This window comes from Sus scrofa, chromosome 7 (assembly GCF_000003025.6).
Source record: "Sus scrofa isolate TJ Tabasco breed Duroc chromosome 7, Sscrofa11.1, whole genome shotgun sequence".
NCBI lineage: Eukaryota > Metazoa > Chordata > Mammalia > Artiodactyla > Suidae > Sus > Sus scrofa.
Window position 1 is genome coordinate 81190147 of NC_010449.5, and position 23067 is coordinate 81213213.

At 43.8% G+C, this 23067-nt stretch overlaps 1 protein-coding gene across 1 annotated transcript in view; it reads right to left on the reverse strand.

Moving 5' to 3' along the window:
* RYR3 (ryanodine receptor 3) overlaps window positions 1–18430 on the reverse strand; it is a 568547-nt gene extending 550117 nt beyond the window's left edge. The window contains 1 exon segment of the mRNA XM_021099907.1: window positions 18096–18430. Coding sequence (XP_020955566.1) covers window positions 18096–18146 — 51 coding nt within the window. The 5' untranslated portion in view covers window positions 18147–18430.

Consider the following 23067-nt stretch of genomic DNA (forward strand, 5'->3'; position numbering starts at 1 on the left):
CCCTCTTTAAGTCAGGGGAAGGAAGTGGGCATGGGGAAGGGGAGAAGATGGGAGACGGACCCTAGGCTTGCAGACCAGATGGAGTGGACAAGTACTAAAGGTCCTTGAGTCAGGGGCAAGTGCTGTTGCCCTAACTTTGTGTTTTCTTTCATTGCAGCCCTGCTGGCCCATATTATATTCCAGGGCTAAACTTTATGTGTCTTTATGGACATTTCTAAGGAAAGACTGGGAATAGAGAGTTACAAAGGAGAAAAAAGATGACAGGTAAAGATAGAAAGCAAAACCACAATGTTAAAACAAAGTGAGCAAGGGAAGAAAGAAGAGAGAATACATAAGCACAAGAAGGAGGAAGAGAATGAAAGTTGTCTCCCAGGGTTAGGCATATGTGAATGAATGCTAGGTCTGGGTTCAATGTGAAACTGCACATGATTCAGTCATTTTCATGGCAATATGAGATCCATGAACCAAAGTTCAAGGCAACAAGTACACCTCGGTAACATCTGGAAAGGAAGGCTACAGATCAATCTTAACTGAAACATGGGAAATATGTGCACCTGTATTGCATATGTGTAATGTCCCCAAAACTACAAAGAAGCTCTTTTTTTTTTTTTTAATAGGGCGGCATCCAAGGCATATGGAGGTTCCCAGGCTAGGGGTTGAATCGGAGCTGTAGCCACCAGCCATAGCCACAGCTACAGCCCACATCAGATCCAAGCTGCGTCTGCGACCTACACCACAGGTCACAGCAATGCTGGATCCTTAACCCACTGAGTGAGGCCAGGGATTGAACCCACAACCTCATAGTTCCTAGTCGGATTCGTTTCCACTGCGCCATGATGGGAACTCCCAAAGAAGCTCTTGATGAAAGCAAAGAGGGTCACATCTGGGGCTTTCAGTATAATGGCCCCATGCATATGGGTGAGAGAGAAGGGGCTCAACTGAAAGTGTAGCACAGAACCTTAGACCTGAAGAAAGGAGTCTGAGGAGGGATAACTGGAGAGCAGGTGAAAGGAAAAACCTCTGATGGGTGGCTCTCTTATTTAAGCACATGTACCAAGGAGCAGTGGTAAGCTTGAAAGGGGACAGACAAACCCCTCTGCAGGCAGAGCTGGAATAACTCACACACAGGGGAATAAGTGATACTTCAAAGGTAGACATGAGGTAGAGTGTAGTTGGAACATGAGGTATCGGATTTCAAATAAACTTAAAGTTTCCTCCTGTTTTCTCCATGTTGTTGTTTTACTATGTTGTTCTAAACATGTTTACTCAGTGTATACCATAGGCTGTGCTCTCTTTGCCACTGGGGACACATTAGAAACAACAACAAAAATCTAAAATGCCTTAATCCTCCCCCTGCCCCCCCACATCCACATCCACACCTCTTACACTTTATAGGAAAAGAGTCAGTCCTATGAGAAGTTCACGCTGTCTGATTCAGAACAGAACCTGCAATTTCTGAAGATGGAGTCCCGTTTTCTAAGCAACTAGGTAAAAACACGCCAATTGGGTGTGCTGAATACCTAGTCTAAGCAAGGAGGTCTTGCAGAAACATTGAATAAGAAATCATTCAGAAATTACTGAGTTACTGTGCACATGAATTAGGGCACTTATAGGAACTGGAAGAAATCAAACTAACTAAAGAAGACCTTGCCCCCAGGGAGCTGTTTGGTCTTGTGGAGAAAAGGAGATTTATGTACCATGGGGCCAAGTTTGCACAATGGGATCAAATCGCAGATTATTTAGTTCAGATGGCAATAACTAGGAATTACTTTCCAGTCCTATTCCTCACTTAACTTTTAGCAAAATTTTAAGTGAACAATCTGAATGTGTTGATTTGAATTTTGATTTCCTCTTCTTCCTCTTTCCTCCCCCTATTAGATGCAATCAAATGGTAGGTCACCAGAGGTGAGAGCCAGGGTAATAAGGCCTGTAAAATCTATTCAGGAAAGGGCCACATCCCACTACTACTGTAGTTTTAGGTGACCCAGGTACCCCATGGCCTAGAGATGATCTCTCTCTGAAGGGCAGCCAGAATCCTCCCTCAATAAGGACTTTAGGAGTTCCCGCTGTGGTGCGGCAGAAATGAATCCGACTAGGAACTATGAGGTTGCAGGTTCAATCCCTGGTCTCACTCAGTGGGTTAAGGATCTGGCGTTGTCATGACCTGTGGTGTGGATCACAGACATGGCTCAGATCCCACATTGCTGGGGCTGTGGCTTAGGCCAGCGGCTACAGCTCCAATTGGACCCCTAGCCTGGAAACCTCCATATGCTGTAGGTCTGACCCTGAAAATACAAAAGACAACAAAAATTTTAAAAAAATAAAAAATAAAAAAATAAGGACTTTAATAGAGCTATAGCCCTTCAGTGCTAATCAGTTTCTATTTTCTAGATGTTCTTCGAGTGCTTGCTTCTTCTGTCACCTTAAACCCCTTGACCTAAGCCAAGGAGAATCATCTTTTAGAGCCACAGAGTATTTCTTATTCCATGAAAAAAAGTTTAGGTGCAATGGGAGACTCTTCTTTCACTTCCATTCCAGGTCCCTGTCAGTGGAGGTTCTCACTGGCTAATAGCCTCAGACCCCTCAAGTCCAGTCTTTACAGATGCTGTTGCTCCCATGATTTATATCTGTCCTTAAAGGGCCAACTAGATCTTCAAAGCGTCAAGCATACAGCTGTGAAATGAAGATACCAGTAGAAAGAGCACCCTCACGCAATCTCTATCTATAGCATCTACTTGACCAAAACCATGCAGTAGTGAATTAACATAAGCAAATCCTTTGAAATCTTCAGAATCGACTATTTACATTAGCTGCTTCTCCATTACCTAAAGAATTAAGGCCAGATCCCTTGATTTGCTCTCAAAATAGCTTTCTAGTTTTAGCCCCAATAGTCTTCCATATACCCCCTAAACTCTAGTCTTTGTAGTTCCCTGAATGTGCCACAAATTCTCACACCTCTGGATTTTACTTGATAATGATCCTTCTGTCTGAAATGCACTTCAAACTCCCTTTTCCATCTACAAACATATTATAGAATCTACCAAGTTCAAATACTCCCTCTCTTTTCAAATTTCCCTTAACTCCCTAGTCAAAATTAAATATTCCTTCTAGGGTGTATCATTTTTATTTTTATTTAACATACTATTTGTCCTAACCTATTGTTAGTTCTTTAGACATCTAAACTCTCCTACTAAACTTTAAGATGCTTGAGGGAGTTTCCGTCATGGCACAGTGGTTAACTAATCCGACTAAGAACCATGAGGTTGTGGGTTTGATCCCTGGCCTTGCTCAGCGGGTTAAGGATCCGATGTTGCCGTGAGCTGTGGTGCAGGTTGCAGATGCTGCTCTGATCCCGCATTGCTGTGGCTCTGGTGTAGGCCTGTGGCTACAGATCCAATTAGACCCCTAGCTGGGAACCTCCATATGTCACAGGAGCGGCCCAAGAAATGGCAAAAAGACAAAAAAAAAAAAAAAAAAGATGCTTGAGAATAGGATTATGTGTTCTGCTCACCTCTAAATCTTCTTCACTTCCTAGCACATGTATTTCACATAGTAAGTGCCCAACAAATGTTTGTTGGATGGATAAATGAAGGGATAGATAACATACAGTATCTCAGTTTCCTAACACAAAAATTAACCGATGATTGCCAAGGGTCTTCAGCTAGTTATAAATGTCTGAGGATTCTTTTAGAATGCTATTAGCTCTAATTTAGCTCATTAGGGGTGAAAACCACCTCAGTAGACCCATATAAAAAGGAAAGAATATAAGGAAACTTCAAGGGGAAATCTCAGAAGGTCCAGCAGAGTCTCTAGGTTCTAAAGAAGTGGGCTTGGAGGAAGCAGAGATAATATAAAAGTATAAATAAGCTGAGCAATATGAAAGTAGTCAAGTACATTTCAAAGCTAAACAAAAACCAAACCTGATTTATCAATAATTTGAACTATTAATAAAATGGCTTCCTCTCATCTGTAGATATGAATAGTGGCTAAGTTTTACCTCGAATCTGCATGTGCCAGTGGAGCATTGTGGTATCTGCTGTTGCTAAGAATTTCATGGGCATAAAGGGGGCCATGTAGAGTGATTGCTAGTTTCTGTCTGGTATAGATTAGAGACTTTTAAAGCACATAGAAATATTTTCCAAGATAGATGGACGTCAAAATAACCTTCAAGTATCCAAATAAGCATCAGTTTGCAAAGACACAGAAACACAAAAATTATAAGAATGTCAATAGTCATCAAACTGTTATCAATGACATATAGAGCAGATATATATTCCATTTATATGGAATTGTCCCATATCCATTTTCTACTTCCGTAAGGACCTAGAAACATCCCCTGTACATTTAGTCCTGAGAGTGAGGCAAACATATATATGACGTTAGAGCCAGCTTCATTTCTCAATTCTTACAAGCTGATCTCACATAAGTCACTGAGGTCAGAGACATTAGTCTCTGTATCCCCAAGCCTGGATGATTCCATGATACAACTGGGATTTTTATCTCCATGGTAACAGACATTTCACTTACCTCAGTGTCACCAACTAGGAGAGCACAGAGAAGGGAATTTAGGCAGTGAGACTACAGTGAGGTAGAGACATGGGCTGGAAGACCAGCATGTGAGAATTTATTTATTCATTTAACAACTATTTCTAGAGACCTACTATGTGTCAAGCATCATCCTTAGTACTGAGAATATAACAAATAAAAAAAGACAAAAGTCTGACCCTTGAGTAGCAGGAGAGATGCAATCAGGATAAGGACATAAAATATGTAGTGTGTTAGGCAGTGCTAAGTACAAAAGGTGAAGAAAAATTGGCAGGAGGAATGAAATAGTTAGCATAATTGAAACCACTGAGTTCTATCTAAGATACTAACATCTACAAAATAAGACTGGGGTAAAAATTATGAAGTTGAGGATACTTGGCCTCTTTGCTCCATTTCCTTACCCTTTAGATGACTTCTTTTTTCTGTTTTTAATGTACTCTCTCTTCCCTCTATTTGCCTAGGAGATCCAGGGTAACCTACTGTGGAATTGAACCTGTCAGTGCATTGGTGACCATTCCCTTGTTTTTTTCAACCCCCAAATGCCACATTACCATAAACCATATTCGATCAAGGTTTTATTTCTAGAGAATCTGATCATTAAAGAGGAGGTAAAACAACATCTAAATCCACTCCTCCATCCCCAGACAAGACATTTGCCTTGGAGATAATGCCTTAATATAAAGGATTATCTTGAATGTCAGGAATTCCATGCACCTCATCATATGGTGAAAGACAAGGGGCATATCTTCCCCAAGGACATATGATACCTAACCTATGGGCTAGAGAGAGGTTAACCCTCAGTCCCTTTTACTCTAAAATCCCAATAAACCTCCACTTAATTTTCATTTGATTTGGGGCTATTTGCCTTCTTATGCGTATTCTGGAGGCCTTACCCAGATGTGCACATGAATGACATGCACTTAGCATAGCCAGAGACCACAGCAAAGCCCAGGGATCAGCACATGTATTTGTCATCACTTACAAAGCAGCTGGGAGTCAGGCTTGGTTAAAAGCATGATTTGGGACTGCAACCTTCCCGCATACAGAAAACCCAGTAGGAACACGTGCACGCCCACAGGATTTCAGTTGGCGAAGGCTTCTGGGGAGCAGGTGGGAGAGCTATTTAGATTTTTTTCCCAATTAATTGAGTTGGAAATTGTAGTAAATAAACTGTTTTAAGTATATCTTTACCCTCTAAACAGTTCCCATGTCACTGAAGAGCAGCTGCTGCAGATCCCAGGTGGCTTGCAGAGCACAGGCTGAGCATCAGTGCTGGGGACCTGGCAAAGGGAATCCCCAGCCACTGGGAAGGAGGATCTACCATGAAAATATGTATTAGATCACATCATAGATTGTAGCAGAGAAGAGAAAATACACACAGCTGCTCATCACAGCTCTACAAACATGAGCATACTTAAGGATCTCAACAGCTACCTGAAAAATTATCAATAGTCCCATTTCAGAGATGAAGAAACTTCAGGGTCTTAGAGCTTGAAAATGATCAATCCAGAACTCACACTCAGGTCTGTTTGACCTTGAACTCTTCAATGTTCTCTTATCAGAGACTACACATGACAATGGTGTTACACTGATGACACTGATGATAATGGTGATGGTACCAGAGAAGTCTTCAACTGTAAGGTTAATGGTAGGAGAGAACTATGACACTCAATAAAAAAAAAGTTGGTCTGGCTGGGAAAAACTTACAGTAATTACAATCAGATATGTGACTCATGTCCAATTGTGCCTAATTATAAGTCACTACAATAATGTTTATGTACAAAAATAACTATGTTAGAATACCTTTGATCTAAAACATATTTGAATAGATAGTGAGTTCTTTACATATGTAACCAGACTTCACTGTAGCCCAGGTTCTAAGATGCAAGTGTGACATCTTGATAGCATTTTACACTTTATAAAGTATGCTTTCTGTGGACATCCTCAAGCATCAGACATTATCAGATGTTGGTGGGAAGGAAGTAACTAAGAATAACAAAACAGAGCCTTGCTCTGAAGAATCTCTTGGCCCAGTCATTTCACCCTGACACCTTTCTGTGAGTTAGTTAGGACAGCTGTCATTCTATAGATTAGGAAACTGGGGCTAGAACCGATGAACTAGCTCACCCATAGTTTAGTTTTCTATTTACAACTAAAAAAGAGAAATTTATTGCTAGTGAAACATCAGATTCAGTATCAAAGGAAAAAAAAGAAAACAACTCCTTGCTTTAAGGAAATCAAAAACTCACTTTTAATTATTTGGGGAAATCTCACTTTAATTTTTTTAAATGTAATTTCTGATTTACTTAGTCCAATTAAGCTTCAGTTTGGGGAACCAGCTTTATGAATGAAAATAAAGAGTCGATTAGGGGATTACAACCTAATCAAAAATAAGGATGCATCAGCCAGCCCACATGCCTAGAATTCCATTACACCTGTCACTCTTCAAGGATCAGAGAATTTTAACTAAGTAAACATCTACTCTCATCTGGAGAAGGGAGGATTCTTAATAAAAATTAAATAACCAACATGATCCAATTTAATTCCATAGAAGGCAGAGGGGGGAAATGGGAATAATGTTTAATAAAGAAGGGGGAGGTAAAAATCAGAAGCTTGGGCCACTGCCTGCAACAGGACCCCTTAGAGGAAGGAGCACTCAAGTACGAGCAAGAATCAAGCTTTACATTAAGTCCAGGCTTTGCCCCTGCAGGCATGAGAAGGCATCAGGTAAAGTGCATAGCCAGATCTTCATAGTGGGATGAAAATACAGCAAATTCCCTAAAAGGTATATTTCCATACTTAAAACATTGGTTGAAAGAAAAATCTCCACACACCAAGGACAATGAGTTGCTTGTATTTAGGATTCTGCAAACCATGTTACCCATCCGATCCAGGTAATCAAAAAATACCGGAGGCAGAGCCAAGCAGCATTTTCATCAAGAGGCTGTGCAAGCTAGACACTCTGAGAATTGACCTTTCAACCTGTGCACTTGGGCCCAATGTCCATTCCAAGCTCACATCCCTTCACGAGGCCTGGTCATCTTATAGTTAAGCAGAACGTTGGCTATCAAGACCAGGGAATAATCACAGGTTACTGTCCTTTTGTACTTTCCCACTATAAGATGAATGTGCAATGACATTTGGAATAGCTAGTGTGACTAATGTCAATGTATTACACTGTTTGTTGAGACAATATTAATAGCTAATATTTACTGAGGACTTACTATATGTTGGGCATTCTTCCAAGCACCTTGCATGGATTAACTCATTTAATCCTCACAATAACCCTTGGAGACATGTACCATTATTACTCTCATTGAACCCATGGGGAAACAATCACAGAAGTTAAGAAACCTCCCCAAGGTTACATATTTCAATAAGAAAAATTTTGTGCCACAGAAGTATGGAAACATTAAATTAATTGTTATAAATGCATCTAAAGTGCATGATATCCTTGTTACCTCTAAACAAGACTGAGGTCCCTCTTGACCTCTAGTTGTTGGAGGCATGGAACATTAAGATGTCCTATTCATCTACGTAAACCTGAGTATCCTGTCAGGGCCAGGCTGGTCAAAAAATGTTGAATGGATACCCTAGTTACTTTATATTTCATGATATCTATACCTATATGATCATTTTAAAGGATATTTTAAAGGTTAGCACAATCTGAATTCATTTTGATGATCAAGTCTATCATTTAGTAAGCCTACTAATCTGTCTGCCTGCCAATCTCTCACTCATACACAGATGATACATTGTCTTTTATGTTGACATTTTCATCCAAGGACCTTAATGTGTATTATGAGCTTGATCCTACTCATAAAAATATTCATGCATTCCAGGGAGCACATTCGCTCAGAATCGGACACTTCATCCACGGTTGCAAACTGGCAGGCAGCTCAGAATCCTGCTGCAGATGTGTTCTGCTTGGCTAGCAGTGTTTAAGGTTTTTTTTAATTTGAATGTGTAGATAAGGCCCACCTCTCTGCAAATAAAGGCTGATTCACACATTTAGTTACCTGTCTGGCCTCCAAAGTGTTTAAAAGTGAGCCTTCCGATCTATAGGTACCTAAGAATTTAGAGTAGACTGCTATTTAAGACCTCTGTGTTCCTGGAGTTTATAACTTGTGGCCAACACTTTAGGTTGACAGGAAACTCTTCCGGTGATGGAGCAACTAAACACCTTTTATTCCAAGCTGTTCCCTCCATATACACTTATCTGATTTTCCTGGAGGAGCCTCATAATCTCCTCACTCCCATTTTCAAGGCCTCCCTGAAATAGACTCATTATTGCCATATCTTCATAAGTGAATGAACAAAATCCCAGGGAAGGGCAGACAATCCTACAGGTATCTGGCGATGGAAATGCCACCAGATAAAACAAAAACACCTTTGCTCCAAGTTTATCCACTTGACTGGTATGTTCTCTGTTATGTTTTTCATCCTAAAAAAACTCTTGCAAAGAAATGAGATTATCCAATCTCTTGGGAAACATGATGGGGGATAGCATGAGAAAAAGAAATTGTACATATACACACATTCTTTTTTGAATGTATATATACATTCAAATATATATATGACTGGGTCACCATGCTGTACAACAGAAATTGACACATCACTGTAAATCAGCAATACTCTAATAAAAGCAACATTTTTAAAAAATGTACATATAAAATTGGAATTAGTGCAATTATAACAAAAAATATGAAGCTTCAAAGAAAAATCTGGCCACCTATTAAAGTCATGAAACCAGATTCTAACTCCTATTATAACCAAACAGAAAAGGAAATTGTTTTACAAATTAAAAAAAAAAGAAATGAGATTTTCTCAAGACATGGCTATGGCTTATTCTTGGACGACTCCTTTCTAACCAGTCTAGATGGAAGAGAGGCTGTCAGAGGGAGGCCGCGGCTGTAATTCAGAACAACCACGATGTGTCCTGGATGTTAGAGATGAAGGAACTTACAAGGGGCTCACACTCCTCCAGGACTGCCTACCCTATCTTGACGTGACCTCCTGGATTCAGCTTTTACTTCAATGTGAAGTTGCGGCCAACTGGATCCCCTTCTACTGCCCCAATGTTATTTACAGTCTGGATCTGGTCCACGGCATAGAGTACAGCAGGTCCAATCAATACTTCTTACACTGTGGACATTTATGTGCCACTGATGGAGAACTTTCCATTTCCTCCTGTAGTCCCACTGACTAGCTCTCTCTGCTCAGGCCCATTAGAGAACTCAACTGTGAAATTATCAGAGAGTAAATGCCAGGCCCTGTCACTGGTGTGTCTGAGAAGCACGTACCTTCCAGTAAGAGCCTTTCCTCTTTGCTCTGTTGGGAGATAGGCAGCTCTCCTTGGAACTCTCCTTTTTCTTTTGCTGCAGGAGTGGTTTTAAGTTGGTTTTAGGAACTCTGGAGCATTTGCTTGGGATAACAATGAGCAATTCATCATCAAATATGATAACCGATAATGGAGTTTTGCTGCTGGAACGCTTACTTCGGGAAGGCAGTGCCTTAGTGCTCACTTCAAAGTCAGGTCACCTCACCTCCTGCCCCCACCCTCCCACTGGCATGTGTTTTATTAAAAAGATTTTGTTGTTGTTGTTGTTTTTTAGGAATGCACCTGTGGCACATGTAAGTTTCCAGGCTAGGGGTCGAATCGGAGCTACAGCTTCGTGCCTATGCCACAGCTATGCAGGATTCTAGCCACGTCTGTGACCTACACCAAAGCAACGCCGGATCCTTAACCCACTGAGTGAGGCCAGGGATGGAAGCCTCATCCTCATGGATACTACTTGGGTTTGTTACTGCTGAGTCACAACAGGAACTCCTACAAAGATTTTTTATTATAGTCGATTTACAATGGTGTGTCAATTTCTGCTATACAGCAAAGTGACCCAGTTATATTTATATATATTTATACATATACATATATATGACCCAGTCATAAATATATATATTCTTTTTCTCATATCATCCCCCACCATGTTCTGTCCCAAGAGATTGGACACAGTGCCCTGTGCTATACAGTAGGACCTCATTGCACATCCATTCTAAATGTAATAGTTTGCATCTACTAACGCCGAATTCCCAACCCAACCCACTTCCCCCCACCCCCCTAACAACCACAAGTCTGTTCTCTGTGTCTCTGTGAGTCTATTGCTGTTTTGTACATAGGTTCATTTGGGCCATATTTTAGATTCCACATATAAGTGATATCATATGGTATATGTCACCTCATCTTATAAAAATCCGAGACTTTCTTTTTCTAACTGTTGTCTCTGATTCTGAGCGATGTATCTAAAACAAAGTATTTACTAGCACCAGTCTTGGCTGTAAATAGTGATCCTCCCAGTGCCTGAAATGAGGTTCACACTTTCCCCCACGTAGCTTAAGGACTTCTCTCCTCCGATCAAAGGTCCCAAGTAGATAAAGATGCCACCCCCCCTCCCCCGAACCCAGACTTCTGTGCCCTGATGCCTCTATTGCCTACTCAGCATTCCCTAAGAACTGGCACTATGCTCACCCAGGCTTGTTCCTCTCAGCAGTGTTCCCAAGTGTTCTGATATTCCCCCAATCCAATTCCTACTCCTTCAGGATCTGGCTCTGCACAGCTGTTAATGACGCTAATCACAAATGGTACCCACCAAGCTAATACTTATCCATTTCTGTATTTTGATAGAGGGAATTTCTTGAGTCAATGTTTTATCCCAAAGGGAGACCAAGGAGAAAGACAGCCTTCTGGGTCACACTGACACTGACACCAAGTCAGATTTTCATTCTTACACCTTCCTGAAAGCAGTGCTGCCTTGTTCATCACAGGAGTTGCTTCCTAAGGCATAAGACCACACATAAACTAAACTCAGTAGATAACTGTTGATGGCCTGTAACATTCTGCACAGGCAGCAGCAGCTCTGTCCCTAGAGCTCTCTCCTGCCTCCTTTGCACTCTGAAAAGTAAGCAGCAGTGAGCAGCTGTCACCCCAGAGGGGGTGGCTCCTGTTGAGTGAAATTTCTGAATCTCTTTGTGATCTGATTTTTGGATATGTTTGCGGTCCTTCTTTCTGAGCACTGAATCCAATGAAAATAAGACCTCTTCGAGTAGAGAAGCCTGTATGGGGCTGGGATACCTGAAATCAGCTAGGTGTTCACTGTCCAAGGAGGTAGAGAGTGAAAGAAACACTAAAAAAAGAAAAAAAAGAAAAAGAAACAAAGAAAAACAAGGCCTTGTGCCTCAGTGTCTCATACTTGGAGGCCATGTCCTGCCTCAAAGGACAGTAGCCCAGAGAAATCCTGTAGAGTCAGCAATGTGCCCTGAGCTAGAGGAGGGAAGAAGTGCATGTGAGGAGAGGAGGCACAGCTCTTTTTTTTTTTTTTTTTTTTTTTTTTTTTGCATATTGCATCATCAGTCTTGAGGCTGATCTTATCTCTGTTTTCTAACAATCAGGAATCAGAAATGACATAAAGAGGAAAAAAAAATTCTTGGCAGCTCATAAGGCCCATCCCTGTAGCAAGATCGGGGCTAAGGTGCCAGCACTTCTCCTTTCCTCTCTCTGAGTTGAAGAGGGGCTATGATGGCAAAACTCACTGAAGCAAAGGAAGCTGCAGTGGCTGGAAATGTCTTTGTCCCCAGAATACCCCCACCGGCTTCCAAACAGGAAAGATGGTTGAGAGGACGCCAGCCCAAAGACAGAGGACCCAACGTGGCTCCCTAAGGAGAAGTGGTACCTGCAGCCTCAGTGCTGGCTGGGATCCCACCACCAAAGCACCTGCTTCATCCAGGTGCAGCCCAAAGGAACTTTTCAAAGGCTCTGACTCTCCAAACAGACATGACTGAAGCAGCAAAATCCCCGAGAGGAAAAGGAGGCCTGCCTTTATAGGAAAGCAGGTCCCACTCTGGGAGAAAGGAAGGGGGGTCTCACAAAAGAGATGGGAGGGAAGAAGCGGGAGGGGTAGCTTTGAAAGGAAGAAATACGGGATTCAATAAGCAAAGGTGGTCCAATGGGAAATAGCAGCTTTGGTAATTTTCTGAGAAGACCAAAAAAAATAACTGAATGTTCTGCTTCTGCCCAGTGGCTGGAATCCTGGGGGCCTACCTGGCCTTTTGAGGGTTTTTGCACCAACTGACTTGCCTTCTCAATCAAGTCTTTGAGTCAAATGGCTTGAGAGAAGCTTGGGTTTGCTTTAATCAAGTAATTTCCAAGATATGCAGGGTCTGGACCAACACTGGAGACCGTCTAACGACTCTGGGATGATTATCAGAGGAAGGGAAAGTGTGCTTTTTAACAAGATCTAGTCATGCGCAGGGTTGATTTCCTCATGCAGGAGAAACACAATGGTGATACTCAATGAAACACATCTTCTCTTCTTTGGGTACTGCTGGAATTAGTTGCCACTCATGACACTTCTGCGAAGCTATTAAAGCAGGTTCTACCTCTATAAGTGAATAAAACCTTCATTTTCTTAAGGGACTCATTCAAGGTCATAGTGAGCGAGGGCTAGACATAAGAATTCCTGTGTCTAAGTTAAATTCTTTTTTATTACATCATTTCACCTCTACTGGATAAATCTTGTACTAAGGGTAGCTTAAAGACAGGGCTAATAAAGAAGGGTTTAGGTGGATGTGGGATTGTAGGAAATGAGCTAAGTGCTGGTTTCTGCAGACACAGGACCTCCTGGGCCTGCACAAGAGCTTGGTAAGAATCATGCAGGAGGATGCAAGTCAATTAGAAAATGATGGAGCTGGTAGTTTCTAAACTAAACACTCTTTAAGTTGTAAGGTAAAGGAAGAGTCAAATTATGAAATAAAAAAAAAAATCCTTCCCAGAAAGCAGCAAATACAGATAATCACAAAAAAGCAACAGAGGCAAATAAACACATGTATTCATAAGAGCTACTTAAACACAAATCCTTCAAAAATAATTATCAGAGTATTTTGCTCTCCAGATAAATTCTTCCCACCCTTTCTTTGGCAACATTTTCCCCCTTCTCAGATCAACCCTAAGGAACCCAGGAAATATATTTGTTTTTCCTCTAAGTCAATATTGGAAAAGAAATAAGGAATTGCTGAAAGTGCATTTCACTGAAGTGCCCTCATCCTGCTCACAGTCGTATTAGCATCAGAAAAAACATGGAGACATCAGACACACCTTATACAACTGCAGACCTGTTCCTGGTCCCACTCTTCTCACTCTGGGCTACTTCTCTCACATTCCAAGTGTTTCCAAGTTCACAGTCATGACTGCCTCACTCCCCAGAGCTCCACAGCTCACAATCCCTCAGGACAGCCCTGGTTACGGCGCTCAGTGTCTCGGGGGTAGAAGCTACCACCCCAAGTGCCGAAATGTTTTTTCTGATGCAAGCTAATTTCTGTGAGGAGGTCCTGGCTTCCTCATACATCCACCCAGGGCATTTTCCTGGAAAGGAGGGGAGAGCAAGTGTCCAACTCCTCTGATCCAGCTCCTTAATAAGGTCAGCTCTCCAAAGGCAAAGGAAGAGACTGAGAAAGTGGAAAGTGATGTTGGGAGGCTTAGGGTGTGGGAATATTCTGAGTTTTGCCATTTTAACCATCAAATCTAATTCTGCAGTAGAGCCCAGCCCAGCTTTCCAACACCGTATGCCTGACCGATACGGGTCTGCCGTCAGGCATTCCTTCCATCATTGCTCACTGTCACTCAGAGCCCACGGGCTCGAAGGAAGAAGTCACTTGTGACCATCTCCTCCCCTCCCCCACGTGGCTTCCCTTGGGGGAGGAGGGGAAGCTACCAAAAGCACACTGGCATCCCGGCCTTATGGCTGTTACGTAAAGAGACTCAGCTGAGGAGAGAAGCAAGCAGGACTCCATAAACCACCAAGGGAAAGTTCACTGTCATCCCAACCTGGGACTATACGCTCTGGACCAATGTGACTCATGGTAGTGCTGCAGCTCAAAATCCAGGGATTTGTCCTAGTCACCCTGGAGGGAGGAACCCAAGACCATAGCAGCAGCCTCGATTCTCAGCCCAAGTGCCTCTTCTTGCCCCTTAAGAGCTACAGTTTTAGATGAAGGAGGACAACCTTCTATGAAGAGGAGGGCTAAATGAGGCATCTATGACCAATCTTAACCTGACACTAATGAAAACGAATGTCTGTCTCACTTTGAGTTCTGTTTCTGTGAACTTTGTGGTGGAGAGGTAGGTTTGGCAAGGAGCAGGACTGTGGCATTTGAAAAACAATAAGCTGAGGCTTGGAGGGTTTTCTTTCTCTCTTTGTTGAATGGATGCTGTAGTCCAAGGGGCGGAAAAATGTGGGGGAGAAACCATCTTTTCCCTGGCACTCTCAATGCATGATGCGGTGCCAGCCGCTCCACCGACTAGCTGAAGATAGAGTAACTGTCACTCTCCTAACCGTAACTTCTTGCTTTCAGATCGGTGGCTGGCAGCTTTATCTGCTTCTGAGCAGCTTTAGAGCCACGTCAGTGACACTGGCTACGTCAGCAAGAGCAATTGGAAAGGAAGATGATGCCACTGCCAGCAGCAGTGGGAGGGAAAATTGTAGCCTTAAAGAAGATTCTTGGGTCTATCCGGCTGGCTGACTTGCTCTCACTGACTTAGATGCCTGCCAATGATTTCAGGAGACTTAGAGAGACTAGGTCGTTTTACCCAGCCATTTTAAAGTTTGGGGTACGGGAGCATTTAGTTAACATGATGCACTTACACTTCCAAACCCCTTGTGTGGGACCTGCCTCCAACCGAGGAGAAAGAGGAGGCTTCACATGCATCAGAAGATGCAACCAAGGTGAACACCACCACCTCGCAAGTGTCTTCCAGTGATGACTGCAGTAATTCTGGCCCATTTCAGGTTATCCCTACTTCTAGCTGCTTTCATTTTCGTCACTATCATGATAAAGAGGACACAGCAAATGCCAACAATTTGACAAGGATCTTTGACACAAAGCTATCCTAAGGTGTATTTTTTAACAGGAAGTTTAAAAGCTGCTGCCCTGGCGTAGCAATCCTGTAAAGTTCATGATTGCAAAGATGGAATTCCATTCCACTGTCAATAATCAACCACCTTCTGCTCCGGAACAGCAATAGAGCCAAAAGGCATAACATATGATCAAAATGCTTTAAAAGATATTGTTTTGAGAAAAGAAACTCTAAGGGGGTGTTCAAAGTGAAATATGTTCTCAAACCCAGTTGTATTCAAAGGTGAAAAATTCCCAATGGTAGCACAGCCTTGTAATTTCTGACTCCCAGAAAGGCAGCAAGACAAAGCCAAACTTTTGTGCAGATCAAAAACTTACCCATCTGTTGGGTTTGAAGAAGTAATTTTGTGAATTCATGCTACAGAGGAAGAATGTCAGAATTCAGAAAGTGGCAGGCTTCATCGCAGTATATTCTTAAGACTATAATCTCTGGAATAATGCTCAATGCCAAGCTCAAGTAGGAATTTAATTTGTCAGAATGACAAGTATCAGCAACTTGCTGGGCAAACATGGCCAAATCACTTGATTTCCCTTGTCTCAGTTTCTTCACCTATTCTCTCCCCAATAAGCAAAAGATGACCACGTTAAGCTACTTCACAGGGTTACTGAAGAACATACCTTAAAAAATCCTTAAGGTGATTATTAGAAGAAAAAGAATCAATGCCATATTTGGAGTCATTCACCCCTATGGTCACTTCCAGCTCTCTCTGAAAGCCATAACTGATATGCAGTAGCTCTGCAACAGAGATTCTTAACCTGGGTCCTTGAACCACATAGGGCATTATGGATGGGCTCTAAAATGAGCACACCCGCTGTGATCTAGGAGCAGGGTGCCCATGACACAGTTCAAGAAGCACCGCTCTACAGTAAGCCTTAGTTACAGGTGTACCAAAACACAGCTACTCTGTTTGATAGAGAGGAAAACTCAGGAAAGACGGCTACGGAAGCCAAATACACAGGATGGGGATCTCAAGAAAGCCACTAGGAGTTCGCCTTGACCCTCTGGGCCAGCTATCCAACACTGAGCCTATCTGTCAGACTGGGATTTCTTCAATCAACTAATTTGTCAGAATGACAAATAATAAGCAGAAAGGACTGACTGAGGAAGGCACAAGGCAGGAAGTACCGGAGCTGCCATCCATCCAATACCAAGAACACCTGTTGGAAGGAAAGCCCTAGGATTTCACAGGGCTTTGGCGAAAATGGGAAGATTTACAACAGGGCTGTCAAGAGTGGTAAGTGTGTCTTGTGTGCAGTGTGAGGCATGAGGATGGGGTCTGGGTCTGCAGATCAGAGATGAATTTCTGTAGTATCAGAAGGTGTCCCAGGAGGGGAGTGAGTCCTAAATGAGACCCAAGTTCTAATCCCCAAACAGGCACCATGTTTAGAAGAGAAACTAAAGGGAACTGTAATGGAAGCACTTCAAGAAGGGGAAGAAATGGTGCAAAAGATGGACAGAGACCAAGTTTGAAGGTGCCACTTAAAGAGAAGGAAAGACAGAGAAAGAATTCTAATTCCTGAGGGCTAGGCAATGCATATAGAATGATCTAACACTTATAGAGCAATTTACAGTTTACAAAACATTATGACAGTCACTATGTCATTTAATCCTTATCACTCTAAAACATAGTGGTATTTCTTCATTTTACCCAGGAGGAAACTGAGGCTAGGAAGGGTGGATAATGCGACTTGCTCAAGGTCACCTGCCAGAAATCAGACCTGAGAGGCACCCCAATTCCCCCCACCCTCTCACCCACCTTAAAAACCTTTTCATTAACTGCTAAGGGGCAGGGTTGATGTGGCTACCATCACCTCCCACCCCTGCCACTTCCCTAAAATCTGGGGCGGAGCAGCGCCCTCCGGTGCCAGGGAGGGGACCTGAGTGACGCGGAGCTTGAGACCGGGGTTTCCCTGTCCTGCGGGGCTCCGGAAAGCGGGCAGCAGAAGCCACCGCTCTCACACTCGGGGCAATCAAGTAACGCTCCAGAAGCAGCTGCTGGCTTGGGGCTTAATGTGCGAGAGGGACAGAGGTGGGAGAATTTCCTACCAAGCAATCCCAGATCTGAGACCCAATGCCTGCTCCCGCTTCATGGTTTCCCAAGCTCGCCCCTGCTCCGCTGGCTCCTTCTGGCGGTTCCCCAATGCATGGTGAAGGAAATAGGGGGCTGGGGTGGAGTGTTGGGGCAAAAGAGCCGGCCAACTCTGGGGCGAGATCTTCCACTTCTGATCCTTTGGGTCAGAAGAACCACGAGCAAACCCTGGATGGAAGTTTGGGCATCAGAGGTTTCAGATCAAGTAGCAAGTTGCCCGGAGAGCGGTGGAGGTGGAGGTCGGGGTCTAGCGTGGAGGTGGCGTAAGTGGGGGAAAGAACAGGCGAAAGAAGGTGCCCCTTCCCACGCAGACCCCTCGCGGCCCAGCGGGTGGGTGACCCGTCCGTCTCTGCAGCACGCGGGTGCGGAGAATTCGCGGGGCACCGGGCATCAGGCACCGCGCATCGAGCACCGCGGCGCAGCGCAGCCCCTCCTTGCCCGGCTCCGCGCTCCTCCCCACCTGCCCGCCGCCTCTCCCCCGCCGCGGAGACTCACAGTCCGCAGGAACTGGATCTCGTCCTCGCCTCCTTCTCCCCCTTCGGTCATGGCTCCCGAGGCGTCGGCGGTGCCCCAGCCTCCGGCGCCTCTGCTTCCCCCGGCAGCCGCTCGGCGTGCGCCCGCTGCTGCTGCGCTCTTTCTCCTCCTCCTTCTTCCCCTCCTCTTCCTCCTCCTCCTCCGACTCCTGGCTCAGCCTCAGCTGCGCCGAGCTAATCCCCGACCATATAGGGAGCTGGGCTAACACTCCACTGCACTGCAGAGCGCCAACGCCAACCAAGCAGCCCGCCTACCCTCTCGCCTCTCGCCCCAGCCAAGTGCGCGGCGGCAGCGGGACCGGCGGAGAGCGCAGCGCCTGGGCGCACGGAACGGGCGGGGGCGGCGCGGGCACCCGGGCGGGGGCCGTGGGGCCTCCCCCGCACCGCGCCGCACCGCGCTGTCAGCTCAGCGGAGACGCGCGCCCCGCGGCGACGAGAGGGTGCCCCTACCCTGCTCCGATTCGCAAACAAAGGCCAGTTGCTTAGCTCTAGCGTGCCCAGACAGGGCACCAACCCTCTTGCTTTGCCCACTTTGCGTGCGTGCGTGTGTGTGTGTGGACTCCAGTGCTTTGTTCTAACCCGAGTACATCGTTCAGACCCCCAGCCGCAAGAAGGCTGAGAGAGGTGTGCAGGTCATCTTCTGCCTGGCAGAAGGAAAAAAAAAGGTTCGGTGAGAAGGCTGTCTGGCCATTCACAGATGGAGTCTGTCCATTCATAATAAAGTTTGCAACTCCCCGGATAGCCCTTTCAGCACCTTAAGAGCGCCCCTTCTCCTCTTCAAAGCCCAGTCAGTACGTTTTACAAAATCCCTCCATTGTCCATTGCTGCCAGGCAGAGTAACGTCCCTGCACCCCAGGAAGCTTCTAGGGATTCCCCATTCCATCCACGAATCACAGGTCAGGTGGCAGCAGAACCCTTTCTCTCTGGCTACCCCTCACCTCCTAAACTTAATCTGCATTTTGGGGTGACAGCCCTGTGAACTCTAGAAGAGGCAGAGAAGAGTACAGACAGTGGGACCACTTCCAGTCCTTGGACTGCTCACATCTTGCCCAGCCTTAGGTCACTTTCTGGATCTGGGAGACTGTCGGATTAGTCCTCGCTAAAGCTGAGGGTACAGAATGCCCCCTTCTGTCTGCTGGCCAAGAAGTTCCAGGGCAAGAGAAGCTTTCAGGAGAAGGGGCACTAGGAAGAGATGTACACCTTCGCTGGAGAGGAACCCAGAAGCTGTATGGTGACAGAGGAAACTGGCAAGCCCAACCAATTTCACAGTTTCTTTGTAGATGACCTCTCTTTTGGCTCTACCTTTAGACCCTTTCACCAGCTCCAGTCCCACATTTTCAAGTGGACATCAGAGATGCTAAGAAAAATGTGATTTTTTTCCTTGTATTTTACCTAAACTTGTGTTTCTTTCAGAGGCTGCACCCTGGCCATAGTGCCTCTTCTGAAGCCTGCCTAGAATAAAAAACAAACAAACAAACCAAAAAAAACATCTGAGCACTGTAGTCCTTCACATGTTGGAGGGGACTTGTCATGCTCACCTCTCTGACCCACCATCTACTTTTCCCTTCTCCTGGCTAAATATTCCTCTTCCTCTCAACATCCCCTGTAGCACAATTTTCAGTCTCCATCATTCCTGACGGTCCTATTATAAAGCATTTCATTTTGTCTTCTTCCTCCTAAATCATAGCGCTCTCCTCCCTTGTTTCAGACAGTCTGTACATGCAGCCTAGTATTGAATTGGCTTTGGAGTAGCACCAATGACACTTTCTGTCTGCATTTAACTAGAATTTCTATGGGTTTTTTTTCTTTTTTTCTCTTTCTAGCATGAGCCGCTAAAGTCAAGATTTCCCCACTTTGGTCATGCCCAAGTACTTAAGTACCAGCTTTAAAAAATATTTCTATCATAATTCATTTAACTTATTTCTGTCTGCATATGATCCTTTAAGATACGTTCGAATCTAGATGCCATCCAAAGTGCTAATTATCACTAAACTATGGTATGGCATACCTTTGCCATAACCCTAGACACCTTCTTGGGTTAAGTTTCATACTTTTGTCTATGATTACTTAATAGGTAAAGAACCTACCCTAATATATTATTTTGCAGCCCCAATACAGCCCATGAAGTCCTTCTTGTTCATGGGGAGACCACAAATTCCTTTTTCAGACACTTCACTGAAATCAAGGTACATGAGGTGGGACACCACCTGCTCTATTGGTCAAATAACCCACTGCAAAAGGAAGTGGGACAGGAGTGCTGGAACACTGTGAGTGCATCTGTTTGGATTTGGGTAGACTTTGCATTCCTTTAGTGTGTGCACAAGTAAGCTGTTTAATAACCTAGTCTAGGATCTGTTCTGTGGCTCAGCCTATAGTTGCAGCCTATAGTTTAGGGAAAAGTAGAATATTTACCCCATATGTGAAATCCTCTTCCACTCGCTAAGATTTCCCCCAAATTCGTTAATAATGACACCATAGACAGGCGATCACATTCACATTATCTCACCACTGTAGGATTTAATTTATCCAGATCTGCAAATATAACATTGAACATGATAGCCAAAGTCCTTATCCTCAGGGATAGTTGAAAGAAAAAGAGTAGAAAGAAAGGAAATTAGGATGGATAGAAAGAGAGATTGACAGACAGATAGACGAATTTCAGATATTGGGCTTTGGTCTAGGTTTTGTTAGTCCACCCATGAAGTCTGGAAGGGCACACTAAAGCTAAGTTACTTGTCTAAATCTATACATCTGGTAAGTGGTAGAGCCATTATTCCCCCTTGGCTTGTTTGACTCCAAGCCTAATACTTTTTGGTACTTTTTACACTGTGTCACCTTGTTTTATGACAGCAAAATGGAAACCCTGAGATTGATACACTCCCCTCCCGACCACACTACACCTCCCTTATATGTAGACGGTTTTGTTTGTTTTTTTTTTAATGTATTTTTGGGAGAAGGTGAGAGCCCCATCTTACTCCTCTGCCATCTTTATCCCATGTTTCCACTCCCTATATATGAAGTTTGCTTTCCCACACCCTGTATTTTAAGCTGAGTCTCTTCCAAAACCACTTACTTTTTTAGAGAGCTAGAGGACTGGGACCTCAGGTCTTAGAGGATATAGCAGCTGCTATAGTCTCTTCGGAAAAAGCCAAGCCTCCCAGGTTTTAAACTCCTAAAAGCTATCTGCCACTATTAAACTTCACTGAGGTACCCTTAGAGCAATAAAGTACATTTGGGATGCTCTAGTTGTTCAAAGCCAGCCCTGGAAACCAGCAGCATTTGAATGTGGGGCGCTGTGCAGCCAGTATCACCAGCAGCTGGAAAGCACATAGTCACAGCCCCAGGCCTGTGGACCAAACTAGAAATTTTTAATTTTTATCGTCTTAGCACTTCTGTACATTTTATGTATTTTGTCAAGGCCTGGAAAAATGTGAAGGCTTATTATTGAAAGAAAATTCATGTATTTATTTTTCCCTTTGGCAAATTCTCAAATGAAGCATTGGTCCTAAGGACTTTTCTCATATAACAGGGCCTCTTACACGTGTTTTACCAGAAAGATTGATATAGCTTTAAAATATTAATGAAACATGGCTCTAGTCATATAATTCAGGATCTCATTTGCTATGCTTTATTACTCATGGTGGTCAATTGCTCAAGTGGCGTTAATGAGGCCAGAGTTGTGGATTCAATTCCAGGAGGGCTAGTTAGTCTCACCCTATTTGCTGGTCAAAGACCTTGGCCCCTTTACTCTGGCTAAGGGCCTCATAAATCTTTGCTGATTTAGCTATGGGGAAGGCGGTCCCAAGCCTGGTGACTAAGACCTACCATGCTTGAAGACACAGACACTAAGAAGCCACACTTGATAAAGATAGCCTTCACCCATATTATTGGAGATATATTAAACTCCACACAACATTGAGTCTGTCTTCAATATCCATTCCAGCCTTACCTCCCAACTATAGGAGTCATCCCCCTCCTAAAAATACATTCCTCCAGGTAATCACGCTCAAGACTTTGGCCTGCATTGACTCACATTCCACCAGGGGAAAGTATAAAAGGCAATGACAGAATAACTGTAGAGGTGAGGGGGACTGACCTCTCCGGCTGCCGTCTTTTTTGATCCATCGCCATGTACATAATTATCTATGTATTGTCTGAAGGCTTCTTTATTTTTCCATTAGCAAAGAGACACACAGAGAAAGAAAACACCTTTCTGTGCTTTTTCTTCAAGGGTTTAAATTGTGAAGCTCTTTTCTGGTGGTAGAGCAAGAAGGTGTCACTAATTAAACCCAAGAACAGAGATAATTCCTAAAAAGGACACCTGCTTTTGATTTGGCGCTGATAGGGATGATGGCATACTCACAGAAGTCTTTTTTATATAAAGTAATGATTATCAAGATTATCATCTTGATTATCAATGACTATCCAAGATCTTTGCAATAAACAACCAAGTGAATGAATTTACTTAATCCAAAGAATTGGAAGCCATACCCCAAACCCTTGACTTGAATTCCTTTCTTCATTAGCAAGGGAACAGGGGCAGGAAAAATTTTGGCTTTTTTTCTGATGATATCTGTTTTCTCTCTCTTATAAAATCCACAGACATCACAACTGCTTATCGCAGGCAAGGATTCACAGTTAAGGATACCTCCTGCAGTTGAACCAGTTGAATACATGGGAATGTCTTTATTTAATTTTTTCTTCTGACAGGATTGGAAGATTGTATAATAAGGTCAGAGTTAATGTGATGAAAGGCAGCTGAAACTAAACCACTCAAAGAGGGGACTCTGTACGGGGAGGGATGGAGGGATTCCTTGACTGACTCTCAGCAGAGATGGAAGCAAGCTGGGCACACCTGCAGAAGCCTGAAAGGCAGATCTTCGTACCATCCTTTGAGCTGATTCATCTTCAGGGCATCTCCAACTGGAACAGTT